At 40.1% G+C, this 22523-nt stretch overlaps 1 protein-coding gene across 5 annotated transcripts in view; it reads right to left on the bottom strand.

Annotated features, from left to right (window-relative positions):
• The window catches only part of LTBP1 (latent transforming growth factor beta binding protein 1), a 199514-nt gene that overhangs the window by 130103 nt on the left and 46888 nt on the right, over positions 1-22523 (bottom strand). For all 5 annotated transcript variants that reach the window (XM_054061706.1, XM_054061705.1, XM_054061703.1 and 2 more), the window contains exon 4: positions 20648-20823. In XM_054061706.1, the coding sequence (XP_053917681.1) occupies positions 20648-20823 (176 nt within the window). The remainder of the gene's footprint in view (positions 1-20647; positions 20824-22523) is intronic.

Genomic DNA, 22523 nt, shown 5'->3' with positions numbered 1-22523 from the left:
GCTAAGAAAAAAATATGGCTTTGCCAGTATAGATGGAACTAAATCATGATTTAATTCTCCTTAATCATATTCCGTACCATGTTATTGAGCGTTGAGCTGTGGCAAAATGTTTATAACAAAACCCCAATATTTTAAAAACAACTTTTATGACATTGTTCAGGTTTTCCTAGAAAAATTCTGTAGCATAATTTTTTTGGTGGAAGAGATGCCTTAGTAAGAGACTGAAAGGAAATTGTAAATTTAGGGTGAGAAAATGTTAGCATGTAAGTTTGGGAGTAAAAACACAGGAACGAGAGTTGCACAGTACCTTCCTAAACACAGGCCAGTATCTACAGGGATAAAGAGTATCCATGAAAGAATATTTAAATGCAGCTTTTCAGCGAAGTAAGTCATCTGAAAAACAACATGATGTAAGCCCTAGTCCCTAACAAATATTCAAATCTTTATTCACCAACGCTTCTGCTATAAAATGAATTCCATTCTCACAGACACTCCTGTTTTACTAGCTGCAAAGAGCCGGAAATAAGACAGCTTCATATCCTTTTGCTATAGGAAGATTGTCTCCATCTTTCTCAGATTTATGAAATCTATAATAACTATTATTTTCTTCTTCTTGCCTAGCAGGGCATAGCTTTTAACTTCTTTAATTCTTCTGGAGACATTTAGGAAAGATACAAAGCTAACGATGGCCTCCGAGTCAAAAATTGACCAGCATATGAGGAGGTGACTCAACACAGTGACACTATCTTCGTCCTTCCCTACGGTTCTACCTAAGTAGACAGTACTTTCCTCACACATCCTAAGGTTCAGGGTTTTAACAGTGAGCATAATACATTCAGACTTAAATTGAAAACAGACCACAAAACCTTCTCCTGAAAGGAAGTTTTTGGCAGAAACTCTGCAAGGTTAGACTCTTGGACTTCCTTGAATCCTCTCCCTTTCTTCTCTCCTGTAGTTTTTTTTTTTTTTAACTTCTAATCCAAAGAGGCAACGATTTGGTTCTAAATGAGAAACTATATCGTTCAATATCTCTTAGCTGTTTTGGCAGTACTGATGTTAAAAGCCACGATTTCAAGCTAGAAAGAGTCCATTGCTGCTACAGCCTTGACCTCTTTTGGTTTTGTGCTAGTTTCTATTAAAGAAGGACACTGCATTTTTAAGGTAGCATACAGATTATTTTCCTCTTTAAAGTCCAGAAGCTTTGCTGATGATGCCAGTGTGACATAGACATGACAAGATCTGCAATCTCAATTATCACAAACTCATTTCCGGAAAAATATGGTTCTACAGCATTGCAACATACCTGGAATCATTATTTTTTTATATATATATAGACAGAAATGTATCATAAACTTTTCAAAACTGATTTTAAACATGTGGAAATGAAACACCTCACTCTGCTCTTAAGTATAACACCAGACTGAAGAAATGCAAATATGAGACCAGAAAACTAAATTAGTCTAATAAAAAACAACAAAAGCAGAAGACACAAACACCAAATAAATATCAAAGCTACTAAAAAAATGGCAAAACTAGAGATAAACTCAGATTGCTGTTTTAATAAAGATAGGACAAACAGGATTACAAGTACTGGCTAAAGCTTCACCCCTGAGCTAGCCAGCAAATTCACAATAAGGAAGCTTAGCCAACTGTGCCATCATCCTGCCTCATAGTCCAGGCTCACTCATACCTAAAAACTCTTAGATACATTTGTCAAAGGGGATCAGTGGAAGAACCTACACGTAATTTCCAGAATCTGGGAAACTCTCTTGAGCCAGATTAAAAAAAGCAAGATGCCTGGATAGAGTGATGAGATTTTAATTGAAAATTGGCACTGCATGTAATTGATTTTCTTTCCATCTCTGTAAGTTACTATGATATAATACTATGAACACAGCAAGGTCTTGCAGTGATAAATTTATGATTTAGCAACAACTGCAGGAGAAATGGAAAATATAAGCCAAAGGATTTCTTCATAGAAGAATCCCTTCTGCCCCAGTGTCCATCATGGCAAAATGATAATTTTTTTTTTCCCTGCATTAGCAGAAAAGGTGAATGAGTTAAGACAAGGTAGATGGCAGGTTTTAGGTCGAGGTGGTCACAACAGCTCAGCCAGCCATGCCTAGGCAGAGCAGTATAAGGGGAAGGATTCCTCCTCATCCTCATAAGTCCCTTTGTTTGTAATGCTACACAGCCTTCGCTTCTTTCTACGATTGCTACAAACATTTTTTCTTGGTTTTATGGCTGCCCTCACAGCTTCAGCATTCTGCAAAAATTTAACCAGACGGTATTCAATAGATGCAGTGGGTCTCAGATTATTTGTGGCATGTCCCTGTTTTGCAGGAAAAGAATGGCTTAGCAACCCTAGTGAAAGCAGAACTGGTAGTCAGCTAAAAACATGACTACACTGTACTGTCCCCCAGGTCAAGAGAGGCAAAATGCAGAAAATATTTTCATGTGTCAAAAAAAATATTATGATGTGTATGGTGTTATTGTGCTCTAAACAAAAGAATTGACAATAAAAATCACAAGTAATGGCTTATACTGTGGTGGCTAGTAGAGTTTACATACTTCTCCCATAATCCTTGTACAAAACTTTCTGGCTTTACCGTTAGAGGGGTTTGTGGTTTTCTTTAATACCTTCACTTATGACAAGTATCCTGAGGCAAATCTCCTGAGGAAACACAACTAAACAAAACTGTACACTTCCCATTAGTACCTTCAAGAATGATATACACCACTCTGTTTTCATGACACTGCTTCTACACTGAACCCAGTATGTTTCCTTATGTGCATCTACACAGAACCTCATCAGACCTGAAGATTCTATCTTAAAATTGTATTCTCTTCCCAAAGACAATAGATTATCTCAGGCAACTTCATATTTTCAAATGATAACGATGATACATAAGGAGAACTTTGGAATGAAATCTCAAATCAAAGCTTTTAAAGAGCAAATAGATTCAACATTTTAAATTCTCAGGTCACCAACTCACTCTCTCTTTTATCTTAATTAAATGCTGACAGAAAAAAAAAAAAGGAAAGAGGCAAAAGGAAATTACTTATTTCCTACAACAGGTGTCTCCCAGTTATCTCACCAGTCCTCTTGGCTTAGTCCTTACCAGTAGATGTGCTTGTTCAGCCAAAAGGAAAACTGACATTGTATAAAAATCAACCACGTATGTAAAACAGTTCAGCTTTTAGAAGTATTGTTGAATGACCTTTCTACACTTTTGACAATAAATGAGAAAGTTTTGTCTTATCAACACTTACTCATCTATTTAAAGTAAGTGAAAAAAAAACCCCAAAACCTAGTTCCCAAACATCAGAACGAGCTGAAATGTGGATATCGTACATCTTGGGTATATCAGCATCTGGAAGATTTACTAACGCTAGGAAAAGAGAAAAAAAGGAAAAGGGAAAAATAAAAGAGGAAAGAGAGAAAGGCACATACAAATCAGAGGGAGATCTTCACTAAATCTCAGATTACACATCAAGAGGAATACAACCGCAGCTAGGCATAGGAACGACTGAAGGAGATTCTGAGAGGTCACCTAATCTCCCTTCTCTTCTTTTTTCCCCAAAACCACATGAAATAGCAGCGTTAGACAAAAAGTTTGTCCAGCATATTCTCAAAACCCTTCAATTATGCAGGTTCCACGGCCTCCCTGAAGAACACATTGCAGAGCTTCAGCCTCTCTTTATAAAGGTATTCCTAACACCTAACCCACATTTCCTCTGTTGTAATCCAAGTGTATTATTGCCCTGCTTTATCAATAGCAAATTCTGACAAAATCTTATTTCTCTGTGAATCAATTTCTAACACACTTGAAGTCTGCTTTTGTGAATCTCCCTTAGTCTCATTTTCTCCAGACTAAAACCACCTAAACTTTGTATCAGTTTAACAGGCCATATTTTTCAGAACTCCCCTCTTTCTTGGTTTGCTTTCAATACCACTTACTTATTCCTCCATCTTTCCAAAAATACACTGTCCAAAACTAGGCAATACTGCAGCTGAGGTGTGATCAGCACTGGGGAGAAACATAGAATTACTTAATACAGCTTACTTAAAATGCTTCTTTATTTTTCTCCCCCAACAGTGCACTATGGAGATTTCATACTCGGAACCAGTCTGCAGGTCAGGCCAAAAGGGCACAGGTCTCCTAAATCTCTTTCTGATCTGTTAATACGTAGATAATCTCAGTTAAGTGAATGTGGAACATTCCTCACATAACCTTAGCACGACTGAATTCAGCCCTTACTTTGCTCTGAGCGTTGAAGCAATTCTGCGTTCAAACCTTGCCCATCTGAAAACCAGGCAGAATACAAGCCTTATTCTTTCTGTAAGTCACAAGCACAAACAAGTCTGAAAACTACATGGATTCAAAAAGACAAGGAACAGTTGCTGGGCAATTTCATTTTTGGCTTCAATATAAAATGCTTGTCTTCAGGTAGGGCAGTGCAGTTTTGCCCTTTCAGAAACTTAGTTAATAGTATGCTTGCACACCTCACACCTGGTTCTCTTTTCGCAGGCATCAGCAGAAAGCAGACATGGCAGCAAAATTAAAAATAAGACAAGACAGCCGTATTTCATCCAAGACTCAGTGTCTTTTCTGATGCTTCCCACAGTTGCATGAGGTGAGGTGTGTGTACACAGCCACTCAGTCAAACATTTTCAAAAAGAAGGCAGTACATCAAGCTGTACTTTATTTACCACGTCCAGACAATTATAGCTATACATTGTCGACATGGAATTTTTTCCAGCACTCTTACTTCTTGTTCTTTCTGTGACTCCTTATTTTTCATAGAATGACAGAATGGTTTAGGTTGGAAGGGACCTTAAAGATCATCCAGTCCAAACTCCCCTGACACGGGCAGGGACATCGTCCGCTAGATCAGGCTGTTCAAAGCCTCAGCCAACCTGGCCTTGAACACCTCCAAGGACAGGGTATCCACAACTTCTCTGGTCAACCTGTTCCAGTGCCTCACCACCCTCACAGTAAAGAATTTCTTCCCAATATCTAATTTAAATGTCTCCTCCTCCAGCTTAAAGTTGTAACCACTCATCCTATCACTGCACTCCCTGATAAAGAGCCACTCCTCAGCTTTCTTGTAGGCCACCCCTTTAAGTACTGGAAGGTTGCCATAAGGTCTCCCCGGCGCCTTCTCTTCTCTCACCTAAACAAGCCAAACTCTCTCAGCCTGTCCTCCTACCGGAGGTGCTCCAGCCCTCTGATCGTCTTTGTGGCCCTTCTCTCAACTCGCTCTAAAACTTCCATGTGCTTCCTGTGCTAAGGACTCCAGAGCTGAAAGCATCACTCCAGGTGATGGGTTACAAGAACAGAGGAGAGGGGGAAAATCACCTCCCTTGACTTGCTGGTCACACCTCTTTGGATGCAGCCTAGGAAACAGCTGGCTTTCTGGGCTGCAAGCACACATGGTTAGCTCATGTTGAGCTCCTCATCCACCTGCACCTACAAGTCCTTCTCTTCAGGGCTACTCTGAATCCATTCTCTGCCCAGCCTCCATTTGTGTTTGGGATTGTCCTGGCCCAGCTGCAGGACTTTGCACATGGTGCTGCAGGACTTTGCACATGGTCTTGCTGAACTTCATTAGGTACGCACAGGCCCACCTGTCAAGGTCCCTCTAGTTGGTATCCCTTCCCTCCATCACACTGATGATGCCTGACAGCCTGGCATCATCAGCAAACCTGCACTTAATCCCACTGTCCATGTTACTGACAAAGATGTGACGCACACCAGTCCCAATACCAACCCCTGAGGAACGCCATTCATCAATAGTCTCTGCTTGGAGTATTTCATTAATCAGCTTAACCTTTGATATTCTGCCACTTTTCAAGTACCCAGTTCTATTACCTTTATGCAAACCAATGAGGCTTCAAAGAGCAAACCATGATCCAGCTACCTTTACAACAATATGTTGCCATTCTTATGGCCAGCATTGCTATTATAGACACTTCTCTATATACCTATTTCTGATTAGCCACATCACCACATCTTCACATCATTTCCTCCTTTCATCTCGTTTAGATGCGCCTACTATGATCTTCTCCCTCCAGTCAGGAAAGAGCTCCAACTTCCTGCTTCTACTACAGTCTTGTTTTTCTTTACCTTCCTCTGAAGCCCTGTTTGCTTCTTCAGCATCCTTGACAAACAGACAAAGAAATCATGCAGAAGACTTCATGTTCCCAAGCTAAGAAGAAAACTGAAGAGAAAGTATCTAGAAAAGCCTTTTTCCTTCCTGGTTATCACAGAGATACAATGTCTTCCTTCCTCACTGTCACAGCAGAAAGAAGAGGGACTTCCGCCTTTCCTCATCACCACTACCATCCAGAAAACCCTAAAATACATCAAATTTTTTTGTTTACTCTAGGACAGACAAGTAACCCACTCTTCAATTCTCTTAATCTCAGTTTAAGATAGAGATGAAGTTACACAGTGTATTATTTGATCTAATCTATTGCACCAAAGCTTCATTAATTTTGACAGATTCTGACAAATTCTCTGCTGTCTATAACACAGGCTTGTTGTGTTTTAACTAGTTATGGATGTCTGTCACTTAAAGCATCAAAGAAGCACATGCAGGCAGAAGGGTTATCATTTTGAAAAACATTTATAGTTGTATTTGCATGTCCTTGTCATGGTTTAGACCCAGCCCAGCTTGACTGGTAGCCAAATGTGAGCAGTTGTGATCTCAGTCCTACCTCCACCCAGGGAAAGCAGAATGAGTAAAGAAAGAGTTGGAAACTAAAACAGCTTTAATGAAACAACAACAACAATAATAATAATGAAAACATCATTAATAGGAAAATAATGTAATATGGACAAATACATGAAATTGCTTCCCCTCCCTGATGACTATGTCACTACAGGCACAAGGAAAAGATCCCAGGCCAGACTAGTGGCATGAGGAAGCTAGACTTAAGAACTGGATTCAGGAATGCATGGATCTGCAATCAGGGGAAAAATACTCAGATAAGGTCTGTATTGGACACTAGCCATTGAAGAAGAGAGCTTGACCCTCACAATTCCTTGGTTTTAAAGTGTATGACGTATATGGCATGGAATACTCTGTCAGTCAGCTTTGGGTTATCTGTCCTGTCTGTCCCTCCTTGCAGATGCAAACCATTTTTACCCCTTTCACTTAGGGCATTCCACCAGCTCAAAGACGGCCTTGGTTTCTATAGGAATAAGTATAAGCAATGGCCTGTCTGCATACAAATGTCCCGTGTTATCAATTCCAGAGAGAAAAAAAACTGCCTGAAAAATATGCAGTTAACTTTCAGAAAATGAAGTTACTTAGACAAAGCTTAGCTGGAAAGTTAGAAATTGATTGTATTTTAGGTCAAACCAGAACAGTGACCCACCAGGAGCCTTTTGCTGATGCAGCAGCCTTTTACTGACACAGCAGCGGAATTCACATTAATTACAATTTTCGTCTTGTGCAAGTGCACTACATGCAAATTACACAGAATTAAAAGCTGAGATTTCTGTCAGCAGGTTTTATGAATCACCTTTTGCCTTCCTTACCCTTTTTACTATGACAAAAATTCTCTGTTTACAGTTCTCAGGTAACAAATATCCAATCTTGAACTACGGCCACTTCCCATGTTAAAGCAATTTAAAAAACTCTAATCGATAGTTGGTAATAAGAACTAACACTATCATTTCCCTTTACATAGTTTAGGACATTCCAGAAAAAGGTATCAATCCAAATAAATTAATAGAGACGGCAATGTGGAATAGTCGGATAGAATAGCCTCAACTCTCTTCAAAATGATTTATTGGGAGATAACTATTTTAAGCTGGGGTTTGATTATTTGTTTTAAAGGTATTACATGTAGACTAGATCCGCAAATGGATGCACTGCTAAAAAGTTTAAATTTCAGCAGTTATACCACTAATCAGTCCTAGGACTCTCGTACAAGGAACGAGAGAAGCTAATGGCATGAAGCAAGCAGTCTAACCAGCACACTGAAGAGGAATGTGCCCAACCCATGAAACAGGAAACGGAGAGGACGCAAGACTACTTAGTTCAAATTCTTTTAGAGGTCAGACACATTTATTTGAGGAACTGGACTACTCTTCACTACAACTGGGTGCCAAACCCCACCATGACTATGCTATAGCACTCCTTAGGGAGCTTAATCCTGCAGGAGAGCTTAACAGGACTTAGTTGACTGCACTTCTAAGGACAGCCAGGCAGACAACTGCTTCACCCTCAAGTTCAGGTGGGAATTAAGCAGAATTTTAGCATTCAGATGGCCTGTCTTCTTCAGAGTAAAGCACTTCTCCTGAAACAGGACTTCAAGCTCTTCAAAAGTCTCATGTTTTGAAGTTCACATCCATGCTTTAGGTTTGGGGCTGGAGACAACTCCAGTTGTAGGCAATGCAGCAGAGGATTCAGGTCCACAAGCCTTTTTTAACTCCCATTCAAGCTATCCAGATTCTTAGGTACCTAAAACATATCTGGACCCAAAAGGCTTTCGCTTGAGGCATAACAGAACAAAAGCCAAAAAGCCACATTTAGCTAAATACAACTATTACTGTCTACTTTATCAACAGGACTCTTTCAAGAAGGTCCAAATTAGGCCTTTACACACCAGGAATGAGATTCATTCCCACACGATCTAAGTCATCTGAAATTATGCATTTTGCCTAAAGGTAATTATCTAGGCTCCATTCACAATCAGGACATCAGACTTTACCCTACTCTAGGAGAGTTTAAGTCGTAAGTTGGAAGAGTGTTACTTCTTTAAAAAGTAAACGGAGATAAAGTTTGCCCCTCCCAGCATACATGACTCCCTTAAACGAGAAACCAGTTCTTAGGTACCAGACACTGAAAGTGTTTACCATTTCCAGGAAGAATAGAGAATAAAAATTAAATTAATATTACCTTACTAAGTATATGAACTTAACATTCCATTTCCTGAAAGGAAACAACTGAAAAGCACTAAGGAAGTCAACAAACTGTAAACAGTGACAAAGGACAGAATGTCATGGAATCAAATTATAAACTAATATAGCCCTCTCCTCATGCTGCATCACCATTAAAAATCTTTTCTCTCTGCACTGCATGAAGATCTTTTTCTCCCTTAGTTTTCTGAAAAGCGAAAGAATCATGACAAATAAGGATGTCACCGATTCTGAAATCTCAGTTTCAATGGGTATGAAAGGACCTTCTTGCACTAGTTTTTTTGTCAATATTTGTTCCTTCTGGCACTGGCAATGGCACTGACAGAGAAGAGCACTTTCCCATTTCCTATGAGCAATACCAGACTTAGCTGCTTGCAACAGTCAGAACCAATTCTTGATATCCAAGACTTGCATAACAGCAACTCTGGAGTACACTCGGTTAAGAGACTTGACACGTTTAATTGTGTGGGTTCAACCAGTCTCTATATCCAGCTAAATTACTATTTTTCAAACACGTCACAGAGGTTTTCCCCTGCAGAATTTTCTGGAAAGCCTCTTCTCTTTTTCTTCTTAAGAAATCTTTGGGTTTGGAGCCAATTCTCTTTCATCACACCAGTTGAGATGCGTTTCTCTCAGTCTGTGTTTTCCCCTAGCTATAACACATTTTGAACTGATTTTAATTCCATTTGCCAGATCATCGATCTGTTTTTCCAACATTTTTGCCCACACTGCTGTTTATCAGTCTTGGCCTCCATGTTTTAAAGCACAGAGAGACAATTCATTTTTAGGTAAATGTAACATTTAAATTAGTTCCTATAAAAGCACTAGCAGCCTTTAACTGTCACGTAGACATTCAATTACTGGTAAGCTCAGGGTCATAAAATCTTTGTGGAGTCAAAAGAGAAAAATATAGTACTTTTTTGGGGGTGCTGATTTACTAGCCTCAACTGCGAACCCTTTATAGATACACAAACAACCATGAAGACGACTTAGAAAGGACATTGTTTAAATCCCTGCTACTACAGTATACTGAGAGAAGCAGTTTACATTTATACAGAGTTGTTCTGTCTCCAAGAATTTTAAAGAAATCCACAGTCTTTTGTAATTGCTAAATAAACTATGCCCATTTGTTAAAGTTATTTTTTCAGAATTTGTCACTCTACTTTTTAAAGCAAAAGCAAAGCAAAAGTGCTGCTTGATTTCATAGAGTTAACTGCATTAGCATGAATGTAGTTAAGCCACTTAATTTATACTTGGAGTTTAGCCTCTTGTTTTCAAGTCCCACTGGAATCAAATGCAAACTTTAAATGGCTGTTACGAATTATCATGCCTTTCAATAGCAGTATGGGTAATGCTCTTAAATGGGAAAGAGGAAAAGGATGCTTTACTAAAATTGTTCGGGTTTTGTCATAAAAAACCCCAGTGTTGTTTGACCCTGATGCTGACTGCATCAAAATTCTTTCTTAAATGTTTTAGAATGTCCCTGAAAAATATCCCCTCCTCCTGCCTCTTGAAGGGGAGCAAAGGCTTTGAACAGACATGCAAATGTTTTGCATTTGAGAAAACAAAACAAAAAGTCCCTGACATTTATACACTTACCCCATTCCCTTATTTGTATTTGATTATGTACAGCCTCAGAATGTCAGTTCCCATGAGTGACTGAAGTGAATTTGACTCTACATTCCTTCCAAATAGACCGTGTTGCGACTTTTCTTTTTTTTTTATTTCTGCTTGTTATTATTCTAACTGTTCATTCTCTTTTTCTCCACCTCATTCTGCAAGCTATACCTTCTTTAATCAGAGTATAGCCTTAACATCCCGTCCTTACCATGAAATTTCCCAAAACATCTAATTAGAAAAGTCACCACTGTTCACCTCTAATAGCCATACATACATATGTAGACTGAAGTTCCAAGAAACACAATGCAGTGCTCTAGTTAAGACAAGTCAGTGAGAAAATTATTTTGCTACTTATGCAGAGCAGTTTCACAAACAAATACGATGAAGGATGGAAAGAATACCCAAACCACTGAAGACCCGAGGGAGCTTTTCTACCTGAGGTAGAACATCAAACCATGCAGATGCATGTACATGGAACATGTGTCATATCTCTCTATGCATTTATTTAAAGACTAAACCATTTATGTACTTTACAGTTGTTTACCAATATTGATTTATGAGGAAATACTATTATTAAAATCTAAGTGTCATGTAGTGAAGTCAGAACAGTGCAATTGCACAAAAATAGTTTAAATTGGAATTTCAAAATGACACCTGCTTTTGCTTAAGCCAACCCAAAAAGTCAGTGAAACCAGCACATGTAAACTTGATATCAGCTTAAAAAAGAGCTTCTCTAAGTTATCTGTTATTCTTCCAACAGTAGAAAACCCACTGTTATGCTGAAATCATAACAGAGCATTCTGCACATCACAGTTCTAAGAGGTGAGACATCTTCCACATTAATCTTATTTCATGTATATAAACATATGTAAAATTGTGTCGCCAAATAAGAGGCAATATAATATACCGATGGTAAGAAGTTACCTCACCTTCATATGATTGTTTCAGCTTCATCTTTACACAAGAATTTAGGTGCTGCCCACAGAACCATGCGCAGGTTCTAGAAGTCAAATAGACATACACACATACTTGTCCAGCTTTAAGCCACTGTAGGGTGCTGCAAGTCAGTATGGGTGCTGCAAGTCAGTATTCACTATTATGCAACCTCTACTACTGAAATTCGAGACATTTTCATTTTCTACCCAAAACAGAAAGGAGATAAGTCTCCTTAATCCATTTGATAAGGAATTTTGGTAAAGATAAAAAAAAACCACCTCCATCTACCTAAAAGAAAGGAGTCTTCCATACTATTTTATTGTATAAACTCAACATAAAACATCAATTGCAAAAAGGCCAGATCTGCAGACCAGAGTCATTAAATAGGGAAGTTTGCTGCCTACATGGGGCCTCAGTTAGAGATGTGGAAAGAAAACTTCCAACTCTGGTCAGACTCAAGGATTATTACCCTCTACTGATTTACCAAGTAGGCAGTAATGAAATTCCAACAAGAAATCTGAGGGCAATTAGAAGGGACTTCAGGGCCTTGGGACATATGATGAAGGGATCGGGTGCACAGGTATGATGAGGGAAGGAGTAGGAAGAGCCAGGAAATAAATACCTGACTCTGAACCTGGTGTAAGGAGCAAAACTTTGGGTTCTTTGATCATGGGTTGGCCTGCACATCACCAGGCTGCTGTCCAAGGATGGGGTACACTTGTCCCAGAGGGGCAAAAGGACAACGACCGAGAAGCTAGCAGGGCTCTTTAAGAGAGCTTTAAACTAGACGCATAGAGGGAGGGGAACAAACCCAGGCTTGATAGAAAAAAGCCTGGGAATGGCACTCCAGTGTCTGAGGAATAGTGTGCTGGTGAGGACCTTCGGTCTGCCACCTCAGAGGAAGCGGGGTATAGCACTTCAAAGAGCAGCAAAGATGTAAGTATTATTGATGGCTTAGAAAATTCAGTGAGTAGTCACTTACAAATTAAAACCATTACCCTTAGGAGCATAGCAGGATCAACAGCTCAACTGAAGTGCATCTACACCAATGCACATGGCATAGGAAAGAAACGAGAGGAACTAGAAGTCATTGTAAGGCAAGAAAACTATGATATAATTGCCATCACAGAAATGTGGTGGGAGGACTCACATAACTGGAGCGCTGCTATAGTTGGCTATCAACTCTTCAGGTGTGACAGGTGAGGAAGGAGAGGTGGTGAGGTAGTCCTCTGTGTTAGAGAGTGTTTTGACAGCCTTGAGCTCAATGATGGTGACGATAGGGTTGAGTGCGTATGCATAAAAATCAGTGGAGCACCTAACAAGGCAGGTATTGTGGTGGGAGTCTGCTACAGACCACCCAACAAGGAAGAAGAGGCTGACGAGTTTTTCTACAAGCAACTGGAGGAAGTCTCACGGTCACTAGCTCTTGCTCCTGTGTGAGACTTCAACTTACGAGATATCTGCTGGAAGTATAATACAGCAGAGAGGAAAGAGTCTAGGAGGTTCCTGGAGTGTGTGGAAGACAGCTTCCCCATGCAACTGGTGAGTGAGCTGCCTAATGAAGGTGCCCCGCTGGACTTGCTGTTTGTGAACAAGGAAGGCCTTGTGGGAGATGTGATATCTGGGGCACAGTGATCACGAGATGATAGAATACTCAGTTCTAGTAGATGTAAGGAGGAGGGGCAGTAGAACGGCCACCTTGGACTTCTGGAGGGCAGTCTTTGGCCTGTTCAGAAGGCTGGTTGATCAAGTTCCATGGAAGACAGTCCTTAAGGCCAAAGGAGCCCAAGGGGGCTGGATGTTCTTTAAGAAGGAAATCCTGACAGCACAAGAGCAGGCCATCCCTGTATGCCAGAAAATGAGCTGGTGGGGAAGAAAACCAGCTTGGCCAAGTGGAGAGATCTGGGTGGATCTCAGAAAAAAAGAGAAGATTATATGAGCTTTGGAAGAAGGGGCAGGCATCTCAGGAGGACTACAGGGATAAAGTGAGATCATGCAGAGAGAAAATCAGAAGGGCTAAAGCCCAACTAGAACGTAGCTTGGCCAGTACTGTGAAAGATAATAAAAAAATCTCTCTACAAATACATCAACAACAAAAGGAGGTCCAAGAACAATCTCCATCCTTTACCGGATGCAGAGGGAACAATAGCGACAAAGGATAAGGATAAGGCTGAGTCACTTAATGCTTTCTTTGCCTCAATCTTTAATAGTAAGGTAAGATGTTCTCTGGGTACCCAGCCTCCTGAGCCAGAAGACAGGGAGGGAGAGCAGAACAAAGCTCCCTTGATCCATGAGGAAATGGTTAAAGACCTGCTTGGCCAATCAGACATTCACAAGTCTATGGAGCCAAATGGGATCCACCTGAGGGTATTAAGAGACCTGGCAGAGGTACTCATCAAACCCCTTTCCACTATCTACCAGCAGTACTGGCTGACTGGGGAAGTTCCGCTTGACTGGAGGCTGGCAGATGTTACACCCATTTATAAGAAGGGTCAGAGAAAGAGAGGATCCCGGAAACTACAGGTCTGTCAGTCAGATCTTGGTGCCGGATGAGGTCGTGGAACAGGTCATCTTGAGCACATATCTTGTGTGATAACACAGCACATACAAGACAACCAGGTGACCAGGCCCAGTCAGGATGGGTTTATGAAAGGCAAGTCCTGCCAAACTAACCTGATCACCTTCTATGACAAGGTGACCAGCTTGATGGATGAGGGAAAGGCTGTGGATGCCACATACCTGGACTTCAGTAAAGCCTTTGACACTGTACCTCACATTATTCTGCTTAAGAAACTGGCTTCCACTGGCCTGGACAGGCAAACCCTCTGCTGGGTGAAAAGCTGGCTGGGTTGCCAGGCCTAAAGAGTAGTGGTAAATGGGGTTAAATCCAGCTGGAGACCAGTCACAAGTGGTGTCCCTCAGGGCTCAGTGCTGGGTCAAATTCTGTTCAATATCTTTATCAATGACCTGGATGAGAGGATTGAACACGCTCTTAGTGAGTTTGCAGATAACACTAAGCTGGAAGGAAGTATCAACCTGTTGGAGGGTAGGGAGGCTCTGTAGAGGGATCTGAACAGGCTGGATCAATGGGCTGAGGACAATGGGATGAGGTTCAACAATGCCAAGTGCAGAGTCCTGCACTTGGGACACAACAACCCTGTGCAGTGCTACAGGCTTGGGGAAGAGTGGCTGATAAGCTGCCTGGCAGAGAAAGACCTGGGGGTGAGGTTCTAGAACATGAGCCAGCAGTGTGCCCAGGCGAATAGCATCTTGGTTTGTATCGGAAACACTGTGGCCAGCAGGACCAGGGAAGTGATTCTGTCCCTGTATTCAGCACTGGTGAGGCTGAGGTCCCTCATTAAAAGGAAGACATTGAGGTGCTGAATTGTGTCCAGAGAAGAACAACGAAGCTGGTGAAGGGGCTGGAGAACAAGTCTTACGAGGAGTGGCTGAGAGAGCCGGGGTTGTTTACCCTACAGAAGAGGAGGGTGAGGGGAGACCTTATCATTGTCTACAACTATCTGAAAGGAGGTTGTAGAGAGGTGGGTGTTGGTCTCTTCTCCCAAGTGACAGGCGATAGGACGAGAGGGAATGGCCTCAAACTGCACCGGGGAGGTACAGATTGGACATTAGGAAAAAGTTCTTCCCTGAAAGGGTTATCAAGCACTGGCAGAGGCTGCCCAGGGAGGTGGTTGAGTCACCATCACTGGAGGTATTTAAAGGACAGGTAGATGAAGTGCAATAGTAGTGGTGAGATAGTAGTGGAGAGGTACAGTTGAATTTGATGATCTCAAAAGTCTTTTCCAACCTACTGATTCTATGACTCTATGCAACATCAATTGCAAAATTTGCACACATTTTGTATTGTCTTCCTGAATAAACAGATTAGGCTCATTTTCCTCCTCAAACATGAATTCACCCTTGGGATAACTTTGTTGTATGAATGCATGCTTAATTTCCTCTATAAAATGCTATTATCAGCAGTAGGTAAGGTGCTCTACACCTACTCTTGAGTTTTTCTTTTGTGTTCAGTGCAATTTCTGGTTGCCTCAGGCAATAATTAGTATATTTTCATAACATGTCCCTAAGACACGGAAGCGGTGGCTTCATCATTGTACATATGAGGAATTGTACCCTGGTAAGGGATACACAAAAGTCTCCTCCACAGGCAGGCAACCCCCCCACCCCCAACAACACCAGACAACTGCTTACAGAAAAGGAAATTCTACTTTTTTTAGCTCAATGGACAAAATCCACAATGCCACAAAATCCCTCAAGCTTCTCAGGCTGGAAAATGAGGTATATTTTTAAATGCGTTTTCTGAAGAATCATCTAACATCAGAAGAGGATAAAGTAAAACTGAGAACTTCTTAGCCTCTTACCGCTGTAATAAGCACTTCTCTCAATAACTGTGTTGAAAGGAATCCCAGAAAGTGCACGTTAGATTTAGAATTTGCTCATTATCATATATATTTTAGACGAACAGAAACAGCACACGATTCCTTTTTCTTCAGCAGCACATTTATAAAGCCAGGGAGATTAACACTGATACTCTCAGGATGATCTCTGCTCAGCTTACGCTGACTAGTGATTACTATTTAACAGTGGCATGAAAAGAGTAGTGGAAAATGGCTGAGGTAGATGTACCTGAATTACTAGAAGTATCATCTTCCTACTGTTTTATTGACTATTGGGTTGCACACAGAATTATATAGCTGAAATTTCTGTGCTGCAGTTATTGCTACTGCTAGACTCTTAGCAGATTTTTAACCTTGAGGTTTCAAATATTCAGGCAGGTTACAGGTCAAGCGTGCCAGTGTGTACTTTTAAGAAAGCAATGCATCCCTAGAGAATTACTCAGAGCTCATGGTGAGCTTATATAAGACAGGCTATTTGGCTGGCCTCACCACCATGTCAAAGTATTTTTAATGTTTACATTACAAATGTTGAGATCCATATGATCTCCTCCTTTTCAGTTATTCTTTGCTGATCATATCAATTCCACTGCAAGCTTATTTTCATCACTAAATATTCAGTCTTCCTACTGGTGTTAAACCATATTTATACTTTCTTTGCAGCTGTCAGTCTATCCTACATTAGCTATTTTCATTTGCTTGAGAAGGCTCTGAATTTCCAAAGCCTTATACTTAAGTATTTGTTAATTGTGCACAAAGATATCTGAAGATTAATTTGCAGTAGCTTAAATATACCCGTGTACTGAATAGATACTTTAGAGTGTAGAACTTTAACAACAGAAGATTTACAAGCATGCAAGCAAAATAGCATTTCAGCTCTAAAGACAAGCACTTTAAAATTATACAATGCCATATCTATCGCTCCTGAATTTTCTCTTCTGTACTGAATGTGGTATGAACCCTTTTAAAACAGCAATATATGGCCATATAAATAAAACTGCATTAATATATTAGGCATAAAGAGGCAGAATTATTTATGGAGTAAAACTGAAACCACTCTGAAAATTCGAGTGAGCTGTGTACTCAAAAAAATCCCCACTTAATTCATGATCTTTAACATTATTTCCAGGGCATTTTTTTCATTGTTTTTGGGGGGATGAGATTTTTATTTGTGGGTTTGTTTTTGTTTTGGGGATTTTTTTTTTGTTTTCCTTCTTTTTTAAAAAAAAAAACAAGACTTTTTAAAAATCACTATGAACAATTGTAACAGCTTGTCTCACAATGAGAACTACAAATTTAGCACTAAAAGAACTTAAATTTTTTTCTGCAAGCTTTATGACTAATTAACACCAGCTAGTCTTCAGAGAATGATTATATCCTACAGCACAAGAAACCAAAGTGCTTCATAGTAGAAACAGCTACTTGCAGGTAACTGCATTTCACATCCCAAGGTGAATTGAGATACCATTATTTTAACCCCAGAGGTTTACTAAATTTTCAAGCTCTGTTGATGTGATAACCTAACTTTACAGTAAAACTCAGTTTAAAAGGCAAAAAAAATGAGACCTTTTTGCTGTCTTTAGTAAGACTACTATACTGCATGTTCTGAAAGCTACCAGAAAAATGAAACTGCTCCTCAACACACCAGAGCAAATGTTCCAGGAGGAACCTTAAATGAATTTTAATTGGAGAATTTTTAATGTGACTAACCTTTAACAGTTTTTCCCTAGTATCTCCAAAAGCAGATCTGGCAGGACTATGATGGGTCATTCAAACACATCTGACTGTTTATGAATCAGAAGATGCTCAGAAGCATCTCCTTGGGGTTGACAGTTTTTCTCCCAAAGCACCATTAGCCCGTATATCATTTGCCTCTGCCAGGACAGACCTATCTCTAAAGGTATCTCAGGACTAACACATGTTCCAGTTTCAAGTCTGTCCATTTCATGTCACATGACTGAAATAATCTGTAGAAGTCCAGAAAAATCAACACCAATTGCAGCTACAGTTGGAAAAATAACTATATTTTATGGAGTACATCTTTCACAGATACCGATCTCTGTCACAGTGTTAATACTTCAAAATAAAATGCATAGGAACGCTGAGAAAAAATAACAGAATTACTTGCTTTGCACCCCATGTTAACTGATAAGTATTAACTCTTGGGCAATGCCATCAAGTATTATATGGCTACTGCTTCTTCTCTGTGAAAAATATTACATAATATTAAGGAAATAAAAAGGTCTTTAAGTATACAGTACTAACTTTCTGGCTTTAGCTTTTTAATAAACTTATTACATTTTTGCCCTCTTCATTTTCAAGTATCTCCACATTGCCAATAAGGATTCCATGGCACAATGAAATAAGAGATATTCAATGAAATGAGATCATACACTTAAAAGCACTGACAAAATATCATGAGATCATCATCCATTCTGATAAATTTCCTCATATTAAGAAGAGAAAGAATGTCAATCCTCCCATAAGCATGATATAATCAGCAGGAGCTCATCCCTCAATTCAAGACAGGGCTAGGAACTGCTAATATTAAGTGGTTGTCACAGAATACCTGATATGAAATTTCACATCCTAATCTCACCTTACTGCAATTAAAATACTGACAGCTGAAGTTTAACACTCAGTTTTTATGGAAACAAGTAGCTTTCCATCCTTGGAGTCCACTCAAGCATCTCTAGAAACCAGAAGCCACCCTAAAGAGAAATACCTGGCCACATTCTAGGTCTCCTGTTGAGGCCATGGATATACAGTATTAAACACTGATAACACATACCTCAAACTGCAGTCCCTATTAGCAGATATTTAAACTCCTTCATCAGAAATTGCAGCCACTGATTCTCACCTCACAAATGTAGAAGGGGAGGGAAAACATGCAATGTAACATTTTTTAGGCTGCTCAAAAGCACAGTAGAAAAAATTTCAACAATATGCAAATAGACTCAGACTTAACTCTGCATTTGACCTTTGAGGTGACACTTGAGTCACGGCTGATCTTACCAGGCCACAAAAACTGTTTCAGCTATCTGTCCTTCGGGTGTTTTAGGAATCATGCTCTTTCCGATAAAGGAAGGTAGAATGTTCCATTAACGTGCTGCTCACCGAGAGACTTCTTAGGATTTGATAACCAGGGCTTTACATCTTCAGCTCCTGGCTTTCCTACTCCCAGTCACATCCCTCAAAGTACTGTAATTAACTGAGGAACTCCAATAAGCTAGAAAGAGCTAGAAACACTGGCTCCTTGCCTTAGGGCTGCATGGAGTTATTTTTTTCCTTATGCTATGATAGAAGAAAAAAAACCAACCCACTCTCACGCAACCCATTTGTTCAGTGGCAGCTTGGTGCTTGCAAGCAATGCTGAGCATATCTAAGGCAGACCGACTCAAACAGCCCGAAAGAAGAGAGCAAAAGTAGAGACTTTTTATTTTGGCCAGAATCCAACTAGCAACAATCACTCTAAGTGCTGGGAGAACTATGCAACCTGGGAGTTGTATACCCTTTGTCTAGCAAGAGTCAGAACAGAGAGACACAATCCAGTCCCAGTGGCCACTAATATCTTATATGGAGGAAAATTACAGCTAACTAGAAGAAAAACAATGGTCTTATTTGCAAAAGGGACTACTGGATGATGTTGACAACGTTATACGTCTTTTTGAAGCTCCTAAGAAAGAGATGTAGTGCTTTGTGATCAGTATACTTCGCTACTTGTAAAATGTAAAGACCTCTGGCTGTTCCCTCCCATTAGCGAAGAGATTTTAATTAAAATTCTAAATTCTATGAACTTGAGAAAAAGGAAGCAAGGAGTTGCATTTAAGTATAAACAGAGAGACCATAAAGATGTGCAATGCAGAAATGAAAAGATACTCATGCAAAGAAATGATATTTACAGATTTAGAATGAAAGGCTCTTTCCCAAATCCTCAGCTACAGCTACAGCCTCTGTGCTACAGCAAAGGAAGTCTGTCAGGAGACTGCAAGCACCTTAGGTCTCCGTGTTAATAAGTCCAGTATTTAACTGCGGGAACTGTTCTCCAAATTAAGCCAGCAGACACAGCGTAATACCTAACCAATAATTCATCAAGCTCTTCATCTTTTGAGCCAAAGCTTGTCCTCAAGCTTCCCACACAATGGGGCATGAGTCAAGGCCACAATCTGGGCACCTACACAATCCTTTTTTTATAAATACAGAGCAGAAACTCTCATGCAGTGAGTGTACACACTGTGTAGAAGTTTATAAATACATAATAAATTAAATATAGAGAAGAAACAGTCACCAATGAGACCACAATCCTGGACTCCAGGTTTCCAAGAAAAGTATCCATTATACTGAAGTAAAGGGAACTGTCACCTTATGCTCACTACACTCATAGTGGTGCCCACTCTAGCAAATGTTCACAAAGCACCTTTCATCTAGAAGAAAAACTATCATCTAGAAATAGCGTTACAAGAGTCCAACATCAAACCAGGTTAATTTTTTTCTTCATCCAGGAAATCTATTTTACCACTCAACAGCATGCAGAATGCTGGAGTATTTGCTAACCTAAGAATTATCTCACGTCTAATTATTTTAACCTTTTTCTGTCTTGAAGTCTTACTGCAATTCAGGTAAATAAAGTATACTTTCAAGACCTTAAAAAAAAAAAAAAAAAACCCCACACCCCACATGTCAGGGGCTGGAGCTTTTCATGGGGAAAGAAGGGAGTACGCTTTCTGCAGTTGTACTCACACTGAAAAGGTGATGCAAGCTGATCCTGGCCCAGCCTCAGTGGTAACAAACCCTCAGTGGACTGTTCTCCTGAGATCACTTTTTTAACTGGATAATATTTGGGTTTGATCACATATTCTTGTGTTTGACCATGATGAAGATTCATCATCAGTGTCTGCGACGAAAGAGGCAGCATCCTGTTTTATGGGGAAAAAAATAAAATAGAAGAGAAACAAAGATATAAGAATTAATAAATGAGATTTAGAAACTACTGGCAAAAAATTAGAGACAAATTCACCTGTACTCCACGTTCTCAAAATAGAGTTTTGGAAACTCACTAACTTCCAACGAAGTTCCTGATTTTCCATGTATTCAGCATTCTCATCGTCTTGTCAGCTCAACAAACATCTAACAAATAAAGACTATAGGGGTTATACCACTTCCTCTTTGACACAGGAAGAGAAGTATCATGGACACTTCAGAAAGAAAAGAGGAACAGGAAAAAGTCCTTCTCGAAGTTATGAGTTGGAGCTGAACATTTTTAGCACACAGAGCTTTCTAGACTGGTCAGAGAAGCAGCAATGCTTTTAATTCTCTCTCCATTTCTTACAACTGTCATTTCACATCACGTATGTTAGGTAGAACCTAAGCCCAGTTAACTTTCCTCCTCTGTTCCCAGAAACAGTTCCCTTCCCTACCATATACCACTCTAGCCCTAGAGCAGAGCACTGCTCCTCTTCCCCTTTTTCAGTCTGTCTCCCATCTCGTCAGAAGCTTTGTCTCTTTCCCAACTCCACATTATTTTCCCCATCTATCTTCTCTCCCCCTCATTCCCCTTCCTGTTAAACAAGATGATTCCTTCAAGCTCACCAATTCCCTCACTGCCAGTCCCAGTTCCTTACTTGTATTGTTAGATCCCTCCCTAGAGACCTTATCTTCTCACCGCACAAGACCTCGACAAGTTTCAATAGAAATACCCTTTCCCCTCTCTCAAAAGACATGGTTATTTAGCCACCATCAGCAGTACCATTTCTTTACTAACAAACAAACTCGCCTTCACTCTTCCACAGTGATTTACCCAGGGACAAACAAGTAAGGGAGCAAACTGAGCAGCTGTTAGCCACACGTAATGAAACTGTGAGCTGCTTTGAGGCCCTTGACTACAAAGTTCCACTACCTAGCAAGTAACAGTACACCTTCAAGTATTAAGCCCACTAATAGCAAATCTTCAAAAAGTCATAGCCAACATGGATCACACGGTGGAGATACGCATTCTTCAGAGAGTAGCGTCAGTTACTAACCTAATAAGAATAGCTACTAGGAACATATTATACCTTCCTCTGAGCAAAGGACAAAGAATGGGATGCTGTAAGCCTCCCTCACTTTCTTCTCAATTAAGGGTCTGCAGTAAATACAGTCTGCAAAAGCGGAAAAAATGTGAGAGTCATGGGATTTGTAACAACCATCCCACAAAGATCCACAGTTCTGCAGGGTAAATAACTGTCTTCTGAGAATAAGGCACGGGCACTGCATCACAGAGAACAGCTGAGCAGCACTTCCCCGCAGTGGTGGGACTGAAGAGCTTCAGCTGAGTGAGAAGTCAGACAATTATTGCATTGTTTGCTTTACATGCACAGCATGAGCCAACCTCTATCTCCAAAGCAATGCCCAATTCCTTAGTCATGTTATTTGAGGATGCTTAGTAGCTGTAGCCAATGGATTTATGGTTAGAAGAGACAATAGGGTTTTGTCCTACACAGATGCTCTTGTTAACTTCAAGCAGTTTGAGAAAAACTGCATTCATTAACAGAGACACTACACAACTCTTACACAGAACAGAAACATAATCGTTAGACAATTTCGAAGTAGATTTTTTCTAATACAGCACTTACAAACT

The sequence above is a fragment of the Cuculus canorus genome, chromosome 3 (genome assembly GCF_017976375.1).
Source record: "Cuculus canorus isolate bCucCan1 chromosome 3, bCucCan1.pri, whole genome shotgun sequence".
NCBI lineage: Eukaryota > Metazoa > Chordata > Aves > Cuculiformes > Cuculidae > Cuculus > Cuculus canorus.
This window is presented reverse-complemented; position numbering and strand designations above follow the sequence as displayed.